General features: G+C 41.0%; 2 protein-coding genes and 1 pseudogene across 4 annotated transcripts in view; 1 reads left to right on the forward strand and 2 right to left on the reverse strand.

Annotated features, from left to right (window-relative positions):
* Positions 1 to 1,574, reverse strand: part of LOC134217968 (flotillin-1) — a 31,845-nt gene extending 30,271 nt beyond the window's left edge. Inside the window, exon 1 of the mRNA XM_062696837.1 lies at positions 1,333 to 1,574. Within this exon, the coding sequence (XP_062552821.1) occupies positions 1,333 to 1,384 (52 nt within the window). The 5' untranslated portion in view covers positions 1,385 to 1,574. The remainder of the gene's footprint in view (positions 1 to 1,332) is intronic.
* A 2,060-nt stretch (positions 1,575 to 3,634) lies between these two features.
* On the reverse strand, positions 3,635 to 5,222 carry LOC134208841 (uncharacterized; annotated as a pseudogene).
* A 5,476-nt stretch (positions 5,223 to 10,698) lies between these two features.
* Positions 10,699 to 14,853, forward strand: LOC134217973 (kinesin-like protein Klp61F). Of its 3 annotated transcripts, none has more exons than XM_062696841.1 (8): positions 10,699 to 11,025; positions 11,097 to 11,599; positions 11,664 to 12,637; positions 12,695 to 12,854; positions 13,005 to 14,203; positions 14,269 to 14,406; positions 14,474 to 14,573; positions 14,634 to 14,853. In XM_062696841.1, exons 1-7 carry the CDS (start codon positions 10,943 to 10,945, stop codon positions 14,537 to 14,539), a joined length of 3,123 nt encoding a protein of 1,040 aa, XP_062552825.1. In that variant the 5' UTR covers positions 10,699 to 10,942; the 3' UTR covers positions 14,540 to 14,573; positions 14,634 to 14,853. The 3 variants fall into 3 exon arrangements, with proteins under 3 accessions (XP_062552825.1, XP_062552827.1, XP_062552824.1); XM_062696843.1 differs by having other exon boundaries at positions 14,659 to 14,853; XM_062696840.1 differs by having other exon boundaries at positions 14,474 to 14,853.
* Positions 14,854 to 15,608: the final 755 nt, after the last annotated feature.

The raw sequence follows: 15,608 nt of genomic DNA on the forward strand, positions 1-15,608 counted from the left end.
TTCAGTCTGATTAGACATGTATTGATCAGAATGAAATCAGATGGATAAACACAAAACATTATTAAAAATAGATTGTCAAAAAAATCATAACTATGATGAAGCATCGTTAAACATTATATTTTCTACCTCTCAGATGAACGCCACATTACTCCTACTTCGATTTATCTCAAACTGCCGTCACAATCATGACAAAGTGGCAAATTTGTAGAATCGACAGCCTAAAAACCAAAACACAATGCATCTTTCAAAAAAGAAGCCCTATTATATACTGACATAGGTCACATAGGTGCCAAATGCCTGCATCGAGTCAACGAACGTCAACAGTTAAAATCCGCAGCACTACACGCTCTATCTACAGCCTACATATACGTGCACTGCTGTGTCGTGCTGCCTCTGTGATGTCGTCCGTTTCATTCCGGCGGCAGTCAAAAATCGATATTGGAGTGACACTACTAGGGCAGACGAATCCTGATGGTGTGCTCTGCGTTATTAATATCCTTTCAGTTCTACTGGTAGATAGTTTCCTGGTTTGGATGTCGGTAACTGGATACACCTAGTAATTGTAAAAATGAATGAGCTTCTGCAATGCCACCAACAAAAGTGGACATTGTGCTACATTGGCGAGTTTAGAGACAGGCTCGCGAATCGCAAGTCAGTCCCATCTGTATATGGCATCCATGAGTGATGACAAAAGCTTTTTTGACCATCCATGAAATTTTGTACAAAGTAGAAATTTGCCCTTTTTTCATAAGTAACTACCCAATATTTATCTTTAAATTTACATATTACGCTTGTCGAATGTATTACGGTTGCTATCACCCTCCGCGCTTTGCTAACATTACTAAATTACTTTGCTAAACATTACTGAAACATTGCATCTTTGAGTCCGATATGATTAAAATTAAATCCTGTTTTCCACAGTCCCTACTGGGCAAGCATGTTTACTCTTATATGACCTCAACCAGTGGCTCCATTTAGGCGGGATGTTGATATTGGGTTGCTTTCATCCTGAGTTTGTCTGTCGACTGCTTTCATCCCCATCCTGAGCAACATAAACAAATCCGTACTCACCAGATCCTCCAACACACGCAAGTACAAAATAAACTTGCGTCAGTCAAAGCGGCATGTTGTGGTTGATAATGTTGATATTGTGTCACCCCAATCACCACCCACCGTAAACTCATCCCTCTTATCGTGATCTACCCCTGGGAGACACTCCAACCCCACCCACATTCTCCATCAGTATTCCACACGCACACACCCATGAACAATACATGCAGCAGGAAATATTTTTCACAGCCTCTTCCTGCAGGAAAATCAAAATTTTCGCACCTGAAACCACCAGCGCCTCGTTCGGACCACAGGTCACAAAGCCCCACACCATCTCGCCGATCGATCACTGCACAATCTAGCACCAAACTACGCGTGTAAAAGTGGATTTCACTGATTTTTCACACCAAATTCCTGGAGGCGATTAGTCAGTCAGGGCAGAGGAAAAAATCTCATTCAATTTGATGCGCGTTTGACAACACACGTCCACCTCAGTCGCGATTGGAACACATTCTGATTGGAAAATGCGAGAGTACGCGGTTGGATCTTTCTGATGATGATGGCTTCGAAATGTTGGCTGCGTGCTTTGTTTTTTTAGCATCCGTCATCCATTTCGTTCAGTTCTGTTGCACCGCAGATCAATGTAAATTAGGTTCTGCAGCATGACGTCACGAATGAATTCGGTCCTCGTCGAATGAACTTTTTTGACAGTTCAGTAGTACTTTCGACTTACTCCGACAACGGTCGAGCTCGTGATTGGTTGGCTGCCCCTGAGTCCAACAAGAAGTACTACTGATCTTTCACCGGATTGAGGTTACGTACAGATGCTGCAGAACCTAATAAATACTAAGGTATGGAAATCTATATATTGTGTGCGTGCCTTTTGTGTACGGCAAAAAAGCTTTCACTACTACATTCGAACGAGCTCCCATAAGAAGCCGTGCAAATATGTACGTCACCATTTGCTGTTTACTTTTTTCATCATCCACTAATACACTTGCATTTTGTCTTCTTCCTCGCCTTCTATTTAACTCATTGACCGCAGATGAAGCTCGCCGAATTGACGAATTCGAGTGGTAAATAAAAAGACAGTGGAGAAAACACAGACAAACAGGTGTAACACTGATGAAATTCCCAACGACCGAGCTCATTAAAACGGTTGTTTTAAATTCAACTGTTTGCGAGTTTAGCGGGCCTGTAGAGAATGTATCGGTGTCTGGTTATCGTTATTTCATGACCATCATCGACGATTATAGCAGGTTTTGTGTGATGTATCTGTTGCGGAAGAAGGAAGAGGTATATTGCGATTCTTTTCTAAAATTAGCAGAAGGCCAAACAAGTTACGCGCCACTCATCCATGCGCCATGATCAATAGTTGTGCGCCACCGTAATGTAAATAAACAAACGTCAACATATTTATGTTTTCGTTTTTCAACAAACAAAACAAGTTGTGAATCAGTAGCTAATATCATACAGTTCAAAATCAGGGAATAAATCCAATTTTCAATGCAGAGAATCAAACAGGAAGTTTTGGGCCGGCATGCTTCATCCAATACTAAATACCATGCATTATATGCGTTCTTTTTCTTGGGTTTTTCCAAAGTGCAATGTGCAAGGATTTACGGGAAACATCACAGCACAATCAGCAACTGGATTCATTGTTATCAAGAAAATGGACTTATGACTCGTAAGGACCGTAAGAGAGTATTTCTTCAGTTTGGTATTGAGAAGCGACAGTGGATTATTGACCTATTCAAATCTAACCCCACGATGTTCCTGGATGAAGCGAAAGCCAGGTTCGAACACGTCTTCAAAGTAACAATCAGTATAGCTTCCATTTCGAGGATTCTACACGCCGAAGGATATACTTGGAAGGTACTGGAACGAAGGGCCATTCAAGTGCGTGAGGATCAAATTTGTTATTTTGTAAACGAACTTGCGTCGATTGTTTGGGATTTACCTAATCTGTGTTTTTTGGATGAAGTATCCTTGGATAACAGAGGAATGTTGAGAAATAGAGGATATGCTAAGATCGGGGAGAAGCTTATCTATCGTGGAGAATTCAGCCGTAAAGCACGCGTTTCTTTGTTATGTTTTTTGGGACAATCTGGAATTCTCAACACGTACATGACCGATGGAACGTTTACAAGAAAGAAATTCTTCGAGTGTTGTCGCAGCTTTGCAAATAGCGGAGCAGTTAATAAGCACCCAGGTTTTAACTCAGTATGGATTTTGGATGGTGCCAGAATACACTGCCATCATCGTATTGTAGAGTACCTAAGATCTATGGGAATCCACGTTATTTTCTTACCACCTTATACACCATTTTTTAATCCTATCGAATTCATTTTTGGTTACTGCAAAAAGAAAATGCAGCGTAATTACAAAGAAAACACCTCAACTAACTTGATCACTTTCATCTCTGACACATTAAACCAGTATGCATCATTCGACAGCTCAAACATTTTTCAAAAATGTGGATACTTTCCTTGCGGGAAGTTTAACCCTGCTATTGGATTGAATCAAGATGTAAAAGCCATGGGTTTCGGAAATGGCAGCAGTGAGAAATAAAATGAACATAAAATAAAACTTTTCAGTTTTTTATTTCATACATATTTGGAAATCAACTGTATTAAAATCTTCAAAAAAGGTTTCAGGAACTTGATATTCTTACAGATGGTCAATATCCTCGGCATCGACTACTTCATCCGCTAGCTCTCTTCCGAAGCTATCCTCTGCTGCCACAACACTTCCACTCACATCTGTCAGCAACGATTCATTTACGGCCTGCATTGTACATAATGAATTGAGCCGAAGTTGCATAGAGTTTACATATATTGTCAATTTTTCAAAATCGTCCCTAAGACCAACCAACTGTTCCTTGAATCCTTTATTTACATTTTGCGCAATACCAATATCTTTGCGAGTATTGTTCAACACTTGTTGTGAATTTGAAGGCACAGTTCTGAAGAGGTGTATTAGGTGGTGGGGTGGTCCCCGCAGTTTTAATTCTTCTCGTTCAAATGCATCTTTTGTCAGCAATAAGGACGCCCAAACCGACCAGTTTATTTCTGAAGATCTGTAGGAACTTTCGTGGATCAATTTGAGCTCATCGGAAAGGCCTCGAATTGATTGATTAGAAGCCGCACCAGCCCTGTCACGCTCCTCCGGTTTCAATAGCTGCATTCGCAATATATCGTACATATTGGCTGAAGCAACAGAATCTGAGTAAATATGTACGAAAACTTTCATATCCTTGTTGAGGAATTTCTGAATTTTCTCAGGTTTTTCCAATAGTTGGGTTGGTTTGTACGTTCGTTTTGAAGCTTTGCATTGGAACGTGACGAACTTGTCCATGTCCACTTGGTCTGGAGTAGCTTTTTCATGCCAATGGACGGTATATTTATTCGCATCGCCACCAACCAGAGGCTCGAATACGGCTTCTCTTCGAACGTAGCTCGCACAATATTTCCAAACGTATGCATCACTTCTTCGGCGTTTTCACAGTTCACCTGAATATTTCCAATCGATGGTCCAGATTTATGTCCTTTAAAGTTCCGGGTGTAGACTGTTACGGGGAAACAAAACATTTTCTGGTCATTTTCAATATGCCGAGGCTGGTCGTCGATCTCTTCATCGGTATTCCTATTTTCTAGTGGATCAAAGGAGAAATCCTCATCATCCGTTATTTGCTGCTCTGATTCACAGATGATTCATCCTCCTCCAGGAATTCAATGTACATTTGGTCAACATCATTGAAATATTCGTGGGAATCCATTTCCTTTGCCTGTTAATACACAAATTAAATGATTTATCTGTCCCAAATACCTTAAATAATGATTTCTTATTTACCTGAGCTAAGAGAAAAACAACAACATCTATATGATTCGTATCGGCACTTTTGACAGTTGTTTGTGAACAGTCGGATCATTCGCATATAAGGTAACGGATGTATTTTTGTCAAGGGTGATTTTTTTTATTTTTTAAATTGATTTAAATAAAAAGTAAGTTTATAAATTTGAAACGAGATTTGAAATGCTATTTTGACGCTACGCAAATTATTATATGAAAAATGGTACTGTATAATGTACAGCAACTATATTTGTCAGCCAAAAACTTCCAAAAATAAAAATAAAATTTTACCCAACATCGCACAACATACCCTGGCGCATAACCCGGTCATTGAAAGGAAAATCATAGAAATGCTAAAAATTCTCGAGAAGCACAATACCCGAGAAGATAAAAGAATATGTGGCCATGATGAAAACCGAGCCGGTGACAAGCGCGGTGTCATCATCATCAATAGACATACCCAAGTAACCATGAAGCTATATATACTTGTAAAAAACACAGCCCTAAAAGTTGACTTAAAGTGGAAAAGGGCAATTATAAGATCGAATTAATGGTTCATTACTTTGGCATGTTGAAATAAAGCACCAGTAATGCATCGCTGCATTCGTACTGCTGATTTAGGGTATCGTTGTCTGACAGTTGATAAATAAATGCAACAACACATTGTTAAAACAGATCTAATGCAATTAGCATTTGGAATGCCGATTTGTGATTGATATATGTGCAATATTGTAATGCTTGGTGTTACTTGGGTAGCCCGCTGTCATCATTGAAACGCAGTACGAAAAAAAAAATTATAGCCCAGGACATCCTGGCTAGGATCTGGCGATGGGCTAAACAATAGGATGTCAATAGCCTGATGAAACACAATTTGGGTGAACGCCGAAAGTGATCAGAAGCGACCAAGGTGGCGAATATACGGGAAGCAAACTGAGGAACTTTTACAAAAGTGAAGGCATACGGGTGCAGTATACAGCAAGCTACTCACCTCAACAGAATGGAGTAGCCGAGAGAAAGAACCGGTATCTAATCGAGGTGAGCCGGTGTATGCTATTCGACGCTAAACTACCGGAGTGCTACTGGGCGGAGGCGGTAAGTACTGCCGTCTATTTACAGAATATTCTTCCATCGAAATCAGTTCCTACAACGCCGTACGAAATTTGGCATGGGAAAAAGCCAAACGTGACCCACCTGAAAATATTTGGTAGTGTTGCACATGTCCATATCGTGAAGCAAAAAAGAAAGAAGCTAAGCCCTGCATCAATGAAGCTAACTTTCGTAGGGTACTCGTTGCATACCGTTTTTTAGACCGATCGACTCGGAAAGTAATAATCAGTCGAGATGCGAATTTCGTTGAGGAGGACGAAAGCGTCGTACCCGAAGAAGTTGTCAGTAAGGAATTAGAAAACATGTTAAACTATGAGTTGTCCATGAAGCCAGCTGAAGTTCAAGCCACTCCACTGGTCAATGAAACTGAATCGTTGGATGAGTCGGACGTGGATAATGATAACCCAGATGAAGACGATGAGGACCGATTCGAAGATCTTCTCGAGGAACCAACAGCATTTTGCCAGCTCGCTACCGTGATACATTGGGCATGGCATCAGATGAAGTTTCTGAACCACGAAGCTCCGAAGCATTTTGGAAAACAGCGATGGACGACGAATTCCTTTCACTGATGGAAAATGAAACCTGGGAAATCACAACGTTGCCTCCGGATCGTAAGAAAATTGGATGTAAGTGGGTGCCCGGATAAAAAATACAATAGAGTTTCAATAAAATATTATAAAAATACAATACATTTTATTGATGAACATTAAATTCTATTGTTTTATAAACATGCCGATCAAAGTGCCATATTGTTGTTCCAATAGACGTACAATACATTCTATTGTCAGTAAAATATTGGCAATAGATTTACAATAAATTCAATTGAAATGGCAAAAATTTGTTCGAGAAAAAATCGATTTTTTTATTGTAAAGATACATAACAACCCCTTATTTTCTATTGAAAAACTGCCATTTACAATAGGCTTGATGGTTGAAAACAATATTCTTTAATGTTATTCTATTGTGAGCCACAATAGAGTTTACCGTAATTACTATTAATTTCATCGTACTGTTACAATAAATTCTATTGTAATTCTTTTGGGATTTTTTATTAGGGTGTTCAAACGAAAAACAGATGAAACCGGTTACTTGCTCAAGGGTACTCACAAAAATACGGAGCGGACTATGACGAAGTTTTCGCGCCGGTGGCTAAACAAGTCACTTTCCGTACACTGTTAACGGTAGCAGCTGAACAGAGACTTCTAGTCAAACATGTAGATATCAAGACTGCATATTTATACGGCACACTAGAAGAAGAAATCTTCATGAAGCAGCCCCCTGGTTATGAAACTGGCAATCCAGCCGGTGTGTATCGCCTAAAAAGAAGTTTATACGGACTAAATCAAGCGGCTCGAGTTTGGAACAGGACAATTGACGACATTTTCAAGCAAGCTGGTTTTGTGCAGTCATCAGCCGATATGTGTCTACACGTTCGAGTTAGGAAGGGTCGGCGATCGTTTATCCTTATTTATGTGGATGATATACTAGTATTCTGTTCCAGTGAAGCCGAGTTTTGTGCGATAGTGAACCACCTGAAAAAATGTTTCAAGCTTACGGTATTGGGCGACATCAAGCACTTCGTTGGAATGAAGATCACCAAGTTTCAAGGTGGATTGCTTATCCATCAGCAGGTATACATCACCAAACTAGCTACTAGATTTAGTCTGTCAAATGCGAAAGCATTGAGAATTCCGATAGACCCTGGTTACCAGCAAAAGGATTCAGCTGTATTAGCCAACAGTGACAAGTACCGAAGTGCGGTAGGTGGTTTGCTGTATTTATATTGCAGTAAATTCACGACCACATATTTTTTCATTAGCGCACAAATTCTCGGACGATCTGTTAGTCATCCCGCGTTCGAGACTGGACTGAAGCGAAGAGAGTGTTAAAGTATCTTGTATACACGAGCAACTATTATTTGAAGCTAGGATCCACAAATAGAGAATTTGAAGATTACTGCGACGCACTCTGGGCTGGAGATATGCTGGATCGAAAATCAACATCAGGATTTCCAATTTTTTTCAGCGGTGGAGTTGTGAATTGGGCCTCCCGGAAGCAATCCTGCGTAGCCCTATCATCCACCGAATCCGAATTCATTGCTCTAGCCGAAGTATGTAAATAAATCTAATGGATGCTGAAACTGCTCAAGGATCTCGAGAAAATCGTGGATCATCCGATCTGCATACGTGAGGATAACCAAAGCTGTATACGACAGGTGGAGAACGAGAAAGTTGACAAACGTTCGAAGCATGATTGATACGAAGTATTGTTTCATCAAGGACCTGAAAAACAAGAACGTCATTACCCAAGCAACCAGAAGTTTGGATAAGAAGGGCTATTTTGGCTTAATCAGCTCTCATTTTAAGTAATTTTTTGTATGTAACGGAACTTTAAGTGAACTTTAAAGTTCCGTTAAGGATGCTTGGAACTTGATGTGAACCATAGTGAACCAATTAGTTCGGTTAAGAGTAAATTTAAGTAAAATCTGAACTTCTGGTTGCTTGGGTAGCTTGCTGTATTGTCCTATGGAAGATATGCTGGCAGACATGATGACGAAACCGTTAACAAGCGTGAAATTGGGAAAGCTACGTGAAGCAACGGGTGTTTTAGCTATCGATGTCGAGGAGGAGTGTTAGAGTTAACGAATCGTAGCAATCATAATCTATTGATGTAGACTATATGAAATGAAGAGAATAAATAAATTAGTCTTTAGTTAACCGTCATTCAGTTCAGTCGAACTGTGTTTGTCTTCCTATTCCAATATTTTTCTCAGTGTAAAATTGTTATTTTTACAGCGCGAACACCCCGTTTACTTGATTATTATGGGTGAATAGCATTGCGGTGTATCGTTTGGCGTGGCCGTATCTTTCGACAGTCATTCGCCGCGTGAAGTTTTGTGCAAGTACCCATTTGGGAATATTACAAACGCCACGCAGTGTATTATATCCAGAAAATCTGACAATACCCCCGCGCTTTCTGCACCCGTTTACTTGATTTTTATGGGCGAATAGCATTGCGGTGTATCGTTTGGCGCGGCCGTACCTTTCGACAGTGATTCGCCGCGTAAAGTTTTGTGCAAGTGCACTCAGAATAATCTGCACGTAATACATATGTGTACACTAATAAAATGTGATCAGCTCACTTCACATTTGTGATTCATTTTTCTTATAGACTATTGCTATTTCTCATAGGCTATTGTTCTTGCGCCAAGTGGTGCCCCACCAAATAACAATAGCTGGCGACACCAGTGTTTGTTTGTCTAATAAAAATCGTATTGCGCTAATGAAATGTATGTGCAGCTGCTCATGATATTATATGTTCGGATGAACTAAATAAGTTCCACTAACTTCTTGTAGCAGCTGGTCTTTGCAGCAGCTCAAAAACTGAAATGAGTTTTTTTTTATTATTTCATGCGCATACATTATTTGCTATATTATGCATCCCATGATAAACACTCGGATCGTGATCATCTCAATCAGCCTCCGTTGAATCGCGCCGGAGTGCACCCATTTACTTTACATACGGCGGCTATTCAGCTATGGCAACCCCATTCGGCGGCTTATAAAATCCTAACAGCCCAGACTCGCACCCTGTGGAAAAGCTTATGAGCGCGTTGCTGCGCAATCTTTGCTTGCGCGTTACCACCGCGAAGATCTGAGCGTTTGAGAAGAGCGCGACAATATAATACCCACTCTTATAGTGCCCTTCTTCCTTACAATTGCAAATCCGTTTCGACTTCTTCCTTTTCTTCTACTGCACTTTCCTAGCAATTTGAAAATTTATTAATTACAATTGTCTTTTCTTTTTCTGGTTTACTTACAAGTTGATCACCGTACAAACTAGCGTAAACTTACAGTCCGGGCAGTATAATGCAACTGGAATGTTCTGTAAGCTATATAATTTTGTTTGTATTTCAGTAACTAATTACATATTTTTCTTTACTTACAGGCAAATCTTCGGAATTTCTACGTTTCTCAACGATTTCTCCGGCTATCTCTCCTTAAAACACTGGTTTTAGCAAGAATTTATAATAAGCTATTTACACTGCATTCATTAAATTCAACTTTCTGGCTTGTTTTTGTTTGTTCCTTTCCCATATTCGCCTATCGCGCGAAGCGCTGTTTGCGTTTCGCGCAAATTATATTGGCAGAGGGTTCGGCTATTTTACCGACTGCGGACCTAGCACTGTTCAGCGGTGTGAACATTAAATATTACACTAATTTGTTTTAAGTGCGCCCTGGGATAGTGGATAGTTATGTGCGCACATATAGATCTTAAAATAAAAATTTATGGATTTTCGCCAATAAATATGTGCGGATTATCCTCAGTGTACCCATTTGGGAACATTAGAAACGGCGCGGAGTGTATCACATCCAGAGAATCTAACAATAAAGCCCCAAACGCAATACAACGGAACGGCGACGAAGACAGAAAATTTGACAGTTAGCCCATATATTTTCTGTCAAATTTGCCGTTTCTGTCGCCATTCCGTTGTATTGCGTTTGGGGCTTAACATCGAGTGAAGATCTACCCGTGTACTCGTGCAGGTGAAAAATTCGGCGTGTTAACAACGGTGTAATGGTTAAAGTCCTCTGCAGTTTGGCAACGTTGAATAATCTTAACGAACGTGTTCATTCCTTTTAAGCGAATGGCTGCGTTCTTTTTAATTTGGTGTTCATCTCGCATTCATCATCAACAAGCAATCAAAAAATCCAAACGGTCATCAAACACGCAGTGCAGTTCGAAAGAAAAATAATTTTCCGCAGCTTTCGAGCCGAATTTCGCGACCCAGGGTACCTCAAGATAAGTCATAATTTCGTCTATCAATCGAAAATTCTTGTCTCCGTCAGTGGGAGGGAAAAGATCGAGCAGTTCGAGGCTACCCGGCGAGCGAAGCAGCAAACGGCGGAGCCCAGGTCCAGTGGAGAACATGGATGCCAGCAGTGGAATTAACACGAGCAACGGAAAACCGCTCAAATGTAATCAAAACGTACAGGTTTATTTGCGTGTTAGGTGAGTGTTGGTCTTTTCGTTTTCCGCGGTTATTTTTTGGTGCTTCACAAAAGAATTTTCCTTTTTTTCAGACCAACTAATGCCAGGGAGAAATTGATTCGTTCACAAGAAGTTGTCGAAGTGGTTTCAAGCCGAGAAGTGTTGTTGAAACCGACCCTTGTGGATACAAGAGGTTCCAAAAAGTTCAGTTTCGATCGGGCCTTCGACATTCACTCGAAACAGCATGAAGTGTACCACGCAGTCGTTGCGCCGTACATCGAGGAAGTGCTGGCCGGATTCAATTGTACGGTCTTTGCCTACGGGCAAACCGGAACCGGAAAGACCTACACGATGGTAGGAGAGGAACAACCAGAGTTGAGCTCCGGTTGGGATGATGACACTCAGACGGGAATTATCCCGCGGGCTCTGAACCATCTGTTCGATGAGTTGCGCATGACGGAGTTGGAGTTCTCGATGCGAATTTCGTACTTGGAGTTGTACAACGAGGAGTTATGTGATTTATTGTCCACGGACGATACGGTCAAGATTCGTATCTACGATGATGTCAATAAGAAGGGGTCGGTTATCGTTCAAGGTAAGTGCATTGCAGACAATTATTATGTTTTTCGTATTGTAAAATATTGTTTTTGATCTTTTAGGTTTGGAAGAAATACCGGTCCATAGTAAGGACGACGTCTATAAGCTTCTGGCCAAGGGTCAAGAACGTCGCCGGACAGCTTCCACGCTAATGAATGCACAATCGTCCCGATCGCATACCATATTTTCTATCATCGTGCATATCAAGGAGAACGGAATCGAGGGTGAGGAGCTGCTGAAAATTGGAAAACTCAATCTGGTAGATCTGGCTGGAAGTGAAAACATAACAAAAGCCGGTAACGAAAAAGGAATTCGGACACGTGAATCGGTCAACATTAACCAGTCTCTTCTGACGCTGGGACGGGTCATAACGGCACTAGTTGAACGAACGCCACACGTGCCCTATCGAGAATCTAAGCTGACTCGGTTGCTGCAAGAGTCTTTGGGTGGAAGGACTAAAACGTCCATCATTGCGACCGTTTCTCCTGGGCATAAGGACTTTGAAGAGACAATGAGCACACTGGAGTATGCACACAGAGCTAAGAACATCCAGAATAAGCCGGAAGCGAACCAAAAGCTTTCTAAGAAGACGGTCATCAAAGAATACACGGAGGAGATTGATCGACTGAAGCGGGAGCTGTTGGCCACGAGAGACAAAAATGGTATCTATTTGCCGGAGGAGACCTACAACGAAATGGTGTACAAGTCGGAATCTACCACGAAGGAACTGAACGATAAGGTGGTACTGATCAAGGTGCTGAAGGAAGATTTGGCCAAAAAGGAATCCATCTTCAAGGAAGTCAGCCTTAATCTGATAGAGAAGGAAGAGATTTTGCGTCGCACGGAGGACACGCTATGCCATACGAAGCATGAATTGACCACCACCAAGCGATTTCTGCACAAAACGAAGCGGCGCTACGCCGAGAAGAAGGTCGTTCTCGATCGCCATATGAAAACCGAAGCGGCACTGACCAACCAGGCCAAGGAGCTGATTGAAGTCGTGGAAACGGTTCAACAGGATACGAACGGATTGCATGTAAGTCAGTAAAAATGTCTACGAGAATGATACTTGAATAAGATTTTTCTACCTTAGGATACAATCGATAGAAGAAAAAATACGGATCAGCAGAATCGTACGGTTTGTGAACAGTTCGTTGAGCAGCTAAAGAACCGAATGCAGGCAATGGAGGGCAATGTGGCCAAACTCACTCAAAACTGTCACCAGATTTCGTCTACGATTGTTTGTGATTGGGGTAAGTTTGAAGAAACCAGCTTAAAAAACAGCTCAAAATAGTTCTGTCTCGGAGACGAGCCAGCCTCGGGCTGAAAGTCTCCTTAATAAAGACACAAAAAAAAAAAAAGTTCTGTCTGTCGAAGTAACCACTTTTGAATTTATTTTTTAGACAAATACCTTGGCAAACAAAATATTGTACAGCAGGAAGTTCGGGAGAAAATCACAGCTTTAGAATCTCTTTCCGAAACTATATCATCAGAAGGTTTCTCACTTTTGACTACATTTCGCGATAATCACTCCCAATGGAGCTCGGAACAGATAGCACTTGCGCAATCATGCTCGGCAAAAAACGAACGGGCTGTGGAATCGCTGCGAATGACGATCACAGCAAACGTCCAAGCCCTGAAGAAAACACTCGCCGAGCAGGACGAGCAGCAGAAAGCGCTTCTCCTAACCACGTGGCAAGCGTGTAGGGATAGCGAGGAGCGTAATTTGAATTTCTGTTCCTCCCTTAAGACGATGCTGAGGGACATGGACCAGATGGTTGGTCGATTCGGAGACAGTCAAAGGCGTGTTGAGGAATTCGTTGTGTCCTCCAAGAAAGCTCATGAAGGCCGGCTGGCCATTCTGATGTCGATGTGCGAAGAAATCAAAACCGAACAAGCCAATTTGGATCGATTGCGGGACGTCGGTCGGGAGGTTGGACAAACAAAGGCTTCCGTCGGAACAATGATTGAAAACGCCAATCTTGCTGTCGACAAAAATGTTGAAAACTTGAAACAAGATCTCGAACTGATCGAAAATAATACAAAGCAGGTCGATCAGATTCGACAAGAACACAAAGTTATTGTTGAAGGACGCCTACAGAATAATATTCTCATTCCGGTGGAATCGTCAAGTGTCCAGTTGAAAGAATCAATCGACCAACAAAGTAATACACTTCGAAGCTTCGATGAAGCGTCCCGTGAACGATGGACCCAATTTTCTTCCGAATTCGAGCGGCATCAGTCAGACTCAACGGCTAGCCATTCCGCACAAACGCAAGCATTACAGAACCAGTTGGACTCCGACGCCGTTGAGCAGTCTGAGTTTCGCCACACAACGATCGCCTTAAATAAACAGCTTCAAAGGAACATCACTTCCCATCAAAATGAAACAAATGCCAATTTGTCCGAGCTAGCCGTACAGGTGGATCGATTCCATCGGGAGGAATTGAGATTGTACCAACCTACGGGTGAGACTCCCGTGCGAAAGAACGTTAGCTATCCGAAGGACGTTCCGATGACGTCACCGCATGATAGAATAATCCGAAGGTTCTGGCGTGAGCGTGGCATCGCCGATTTGGATTTATCCGCAACAATCAGCGAAGTAAGTAGATTAATAGATCAGTTTTTTATTCGTCAATGTGATTAATGAATGCATTACTTGGTTAGGACAACGAGGATGTTAGTCTGCTTTGTACCAGTCTGAACAACGACGAGATTCGAAACTCGACACCACTGCGAAGCAACGTGCTGGACGAAGATCGGAAACATTTCAAAGATCTACAAATATCGAATATTTTACCCAAGGTAAGAATCGCTATCCGTATCCGGATATTCACTTAGGTACCTATTTCACGTTTATGATTTGCATTAGGACACCATCACATTGGACTGCGAAGACAATAAGGAGAACATGGAAACCATCGTCGAAACTGCTTAGGAGAAACCCGATCACGATGGACCGAGGAAACAAGGTATTTGCGCATAGTGCATTTTTTCCGTTAATTTAAAATAGCTATACTTACTTCGCTTAGATACATTTATTTGAATTTTATTCAGCGCAAATCCCTCATATTGACGTGTACGTACAAGCTTCTTCAAGATACGAAACCCATAGTCCTTCTCTATAAAAGTTTTAACAAGTTGAAATGCATAATCTTACGAGAGTAACCCTATGATTGTTGTACATTATTCACTATTTTGATGAAACTATTTTTTAACTTCTTATAATAAAAACGTGATTTCCGGAGAGGATGCTTGATCTTTTTTAAATTAATTTGGCTTCGAACTCACCCCTGATCTTTTGATAACTTTGAGGCTGACGCCATAGTGAACGAGAATGAAAGAGACGTAACGAATTAGAAACAAGCAAAGTAACGAGGAAAGCGTTCTATGATATGCTGGAAGCGTTTGTAAGACAATTCTTTCTTAGCGAATCCGAATACTGATTAGACCAACATTTGTAAAGGGCGTAACAGCCAAAATTTATTCCTTCTGATTCTTCGTCCACATATATAGGTTTGATTCTATGCCACTGCCCCGAATGTCACTAACCCGAACGCCAGTGCCCCGAATAACCCGTTACCCCGAATGGTCACTTTACTAATTAGGATATACAATTTTAATTATTGGTTTTCGGATTCTAAGTCACTTTGATATACGTCTGATCAGTTACAAAGTCTCGATTTAGGCCGATACAAATATTATTTTATGTCCGACAGCTCTTGGAAAACACGAGGGGGAGAAATAAAAAAAATAAGGAAACGAAAAAAAAGTCCAAAATGGGAATATGTAATTGCATGAAAAATTTGGAATTTTAATGGAAAATGATAGCAAAGAATGTTTAGAAAAGCAAAGAATATTAATATTTGTAATATATTTATGCAGTAATGAACTTAGCACAAACTTTATATAATTTAAAAAAAAACTGGTTTTTATTTCCGTAGAAATTTTAGTTTTTCTTTTCGGGAAAGTTTTTGCAGATGGACTCTAAACTGTTGAATCCATTT

Source organism: Armigeres subalbatus, chromosome 2 (genome assembly GCF_024139115.2).
Source record: "Armigeres subalbatus isolate Guangzhou_Male chromosome 2, GZ_Asu_2, whole genome shotgun sequence".
In the NCBI taxonomy this organism is placed as follows: Eukaryota; Metazoa; Arthropoda; class Insecta; order Diptera; family Culicidae; genus Armigeres; species Armigeres subalbatus.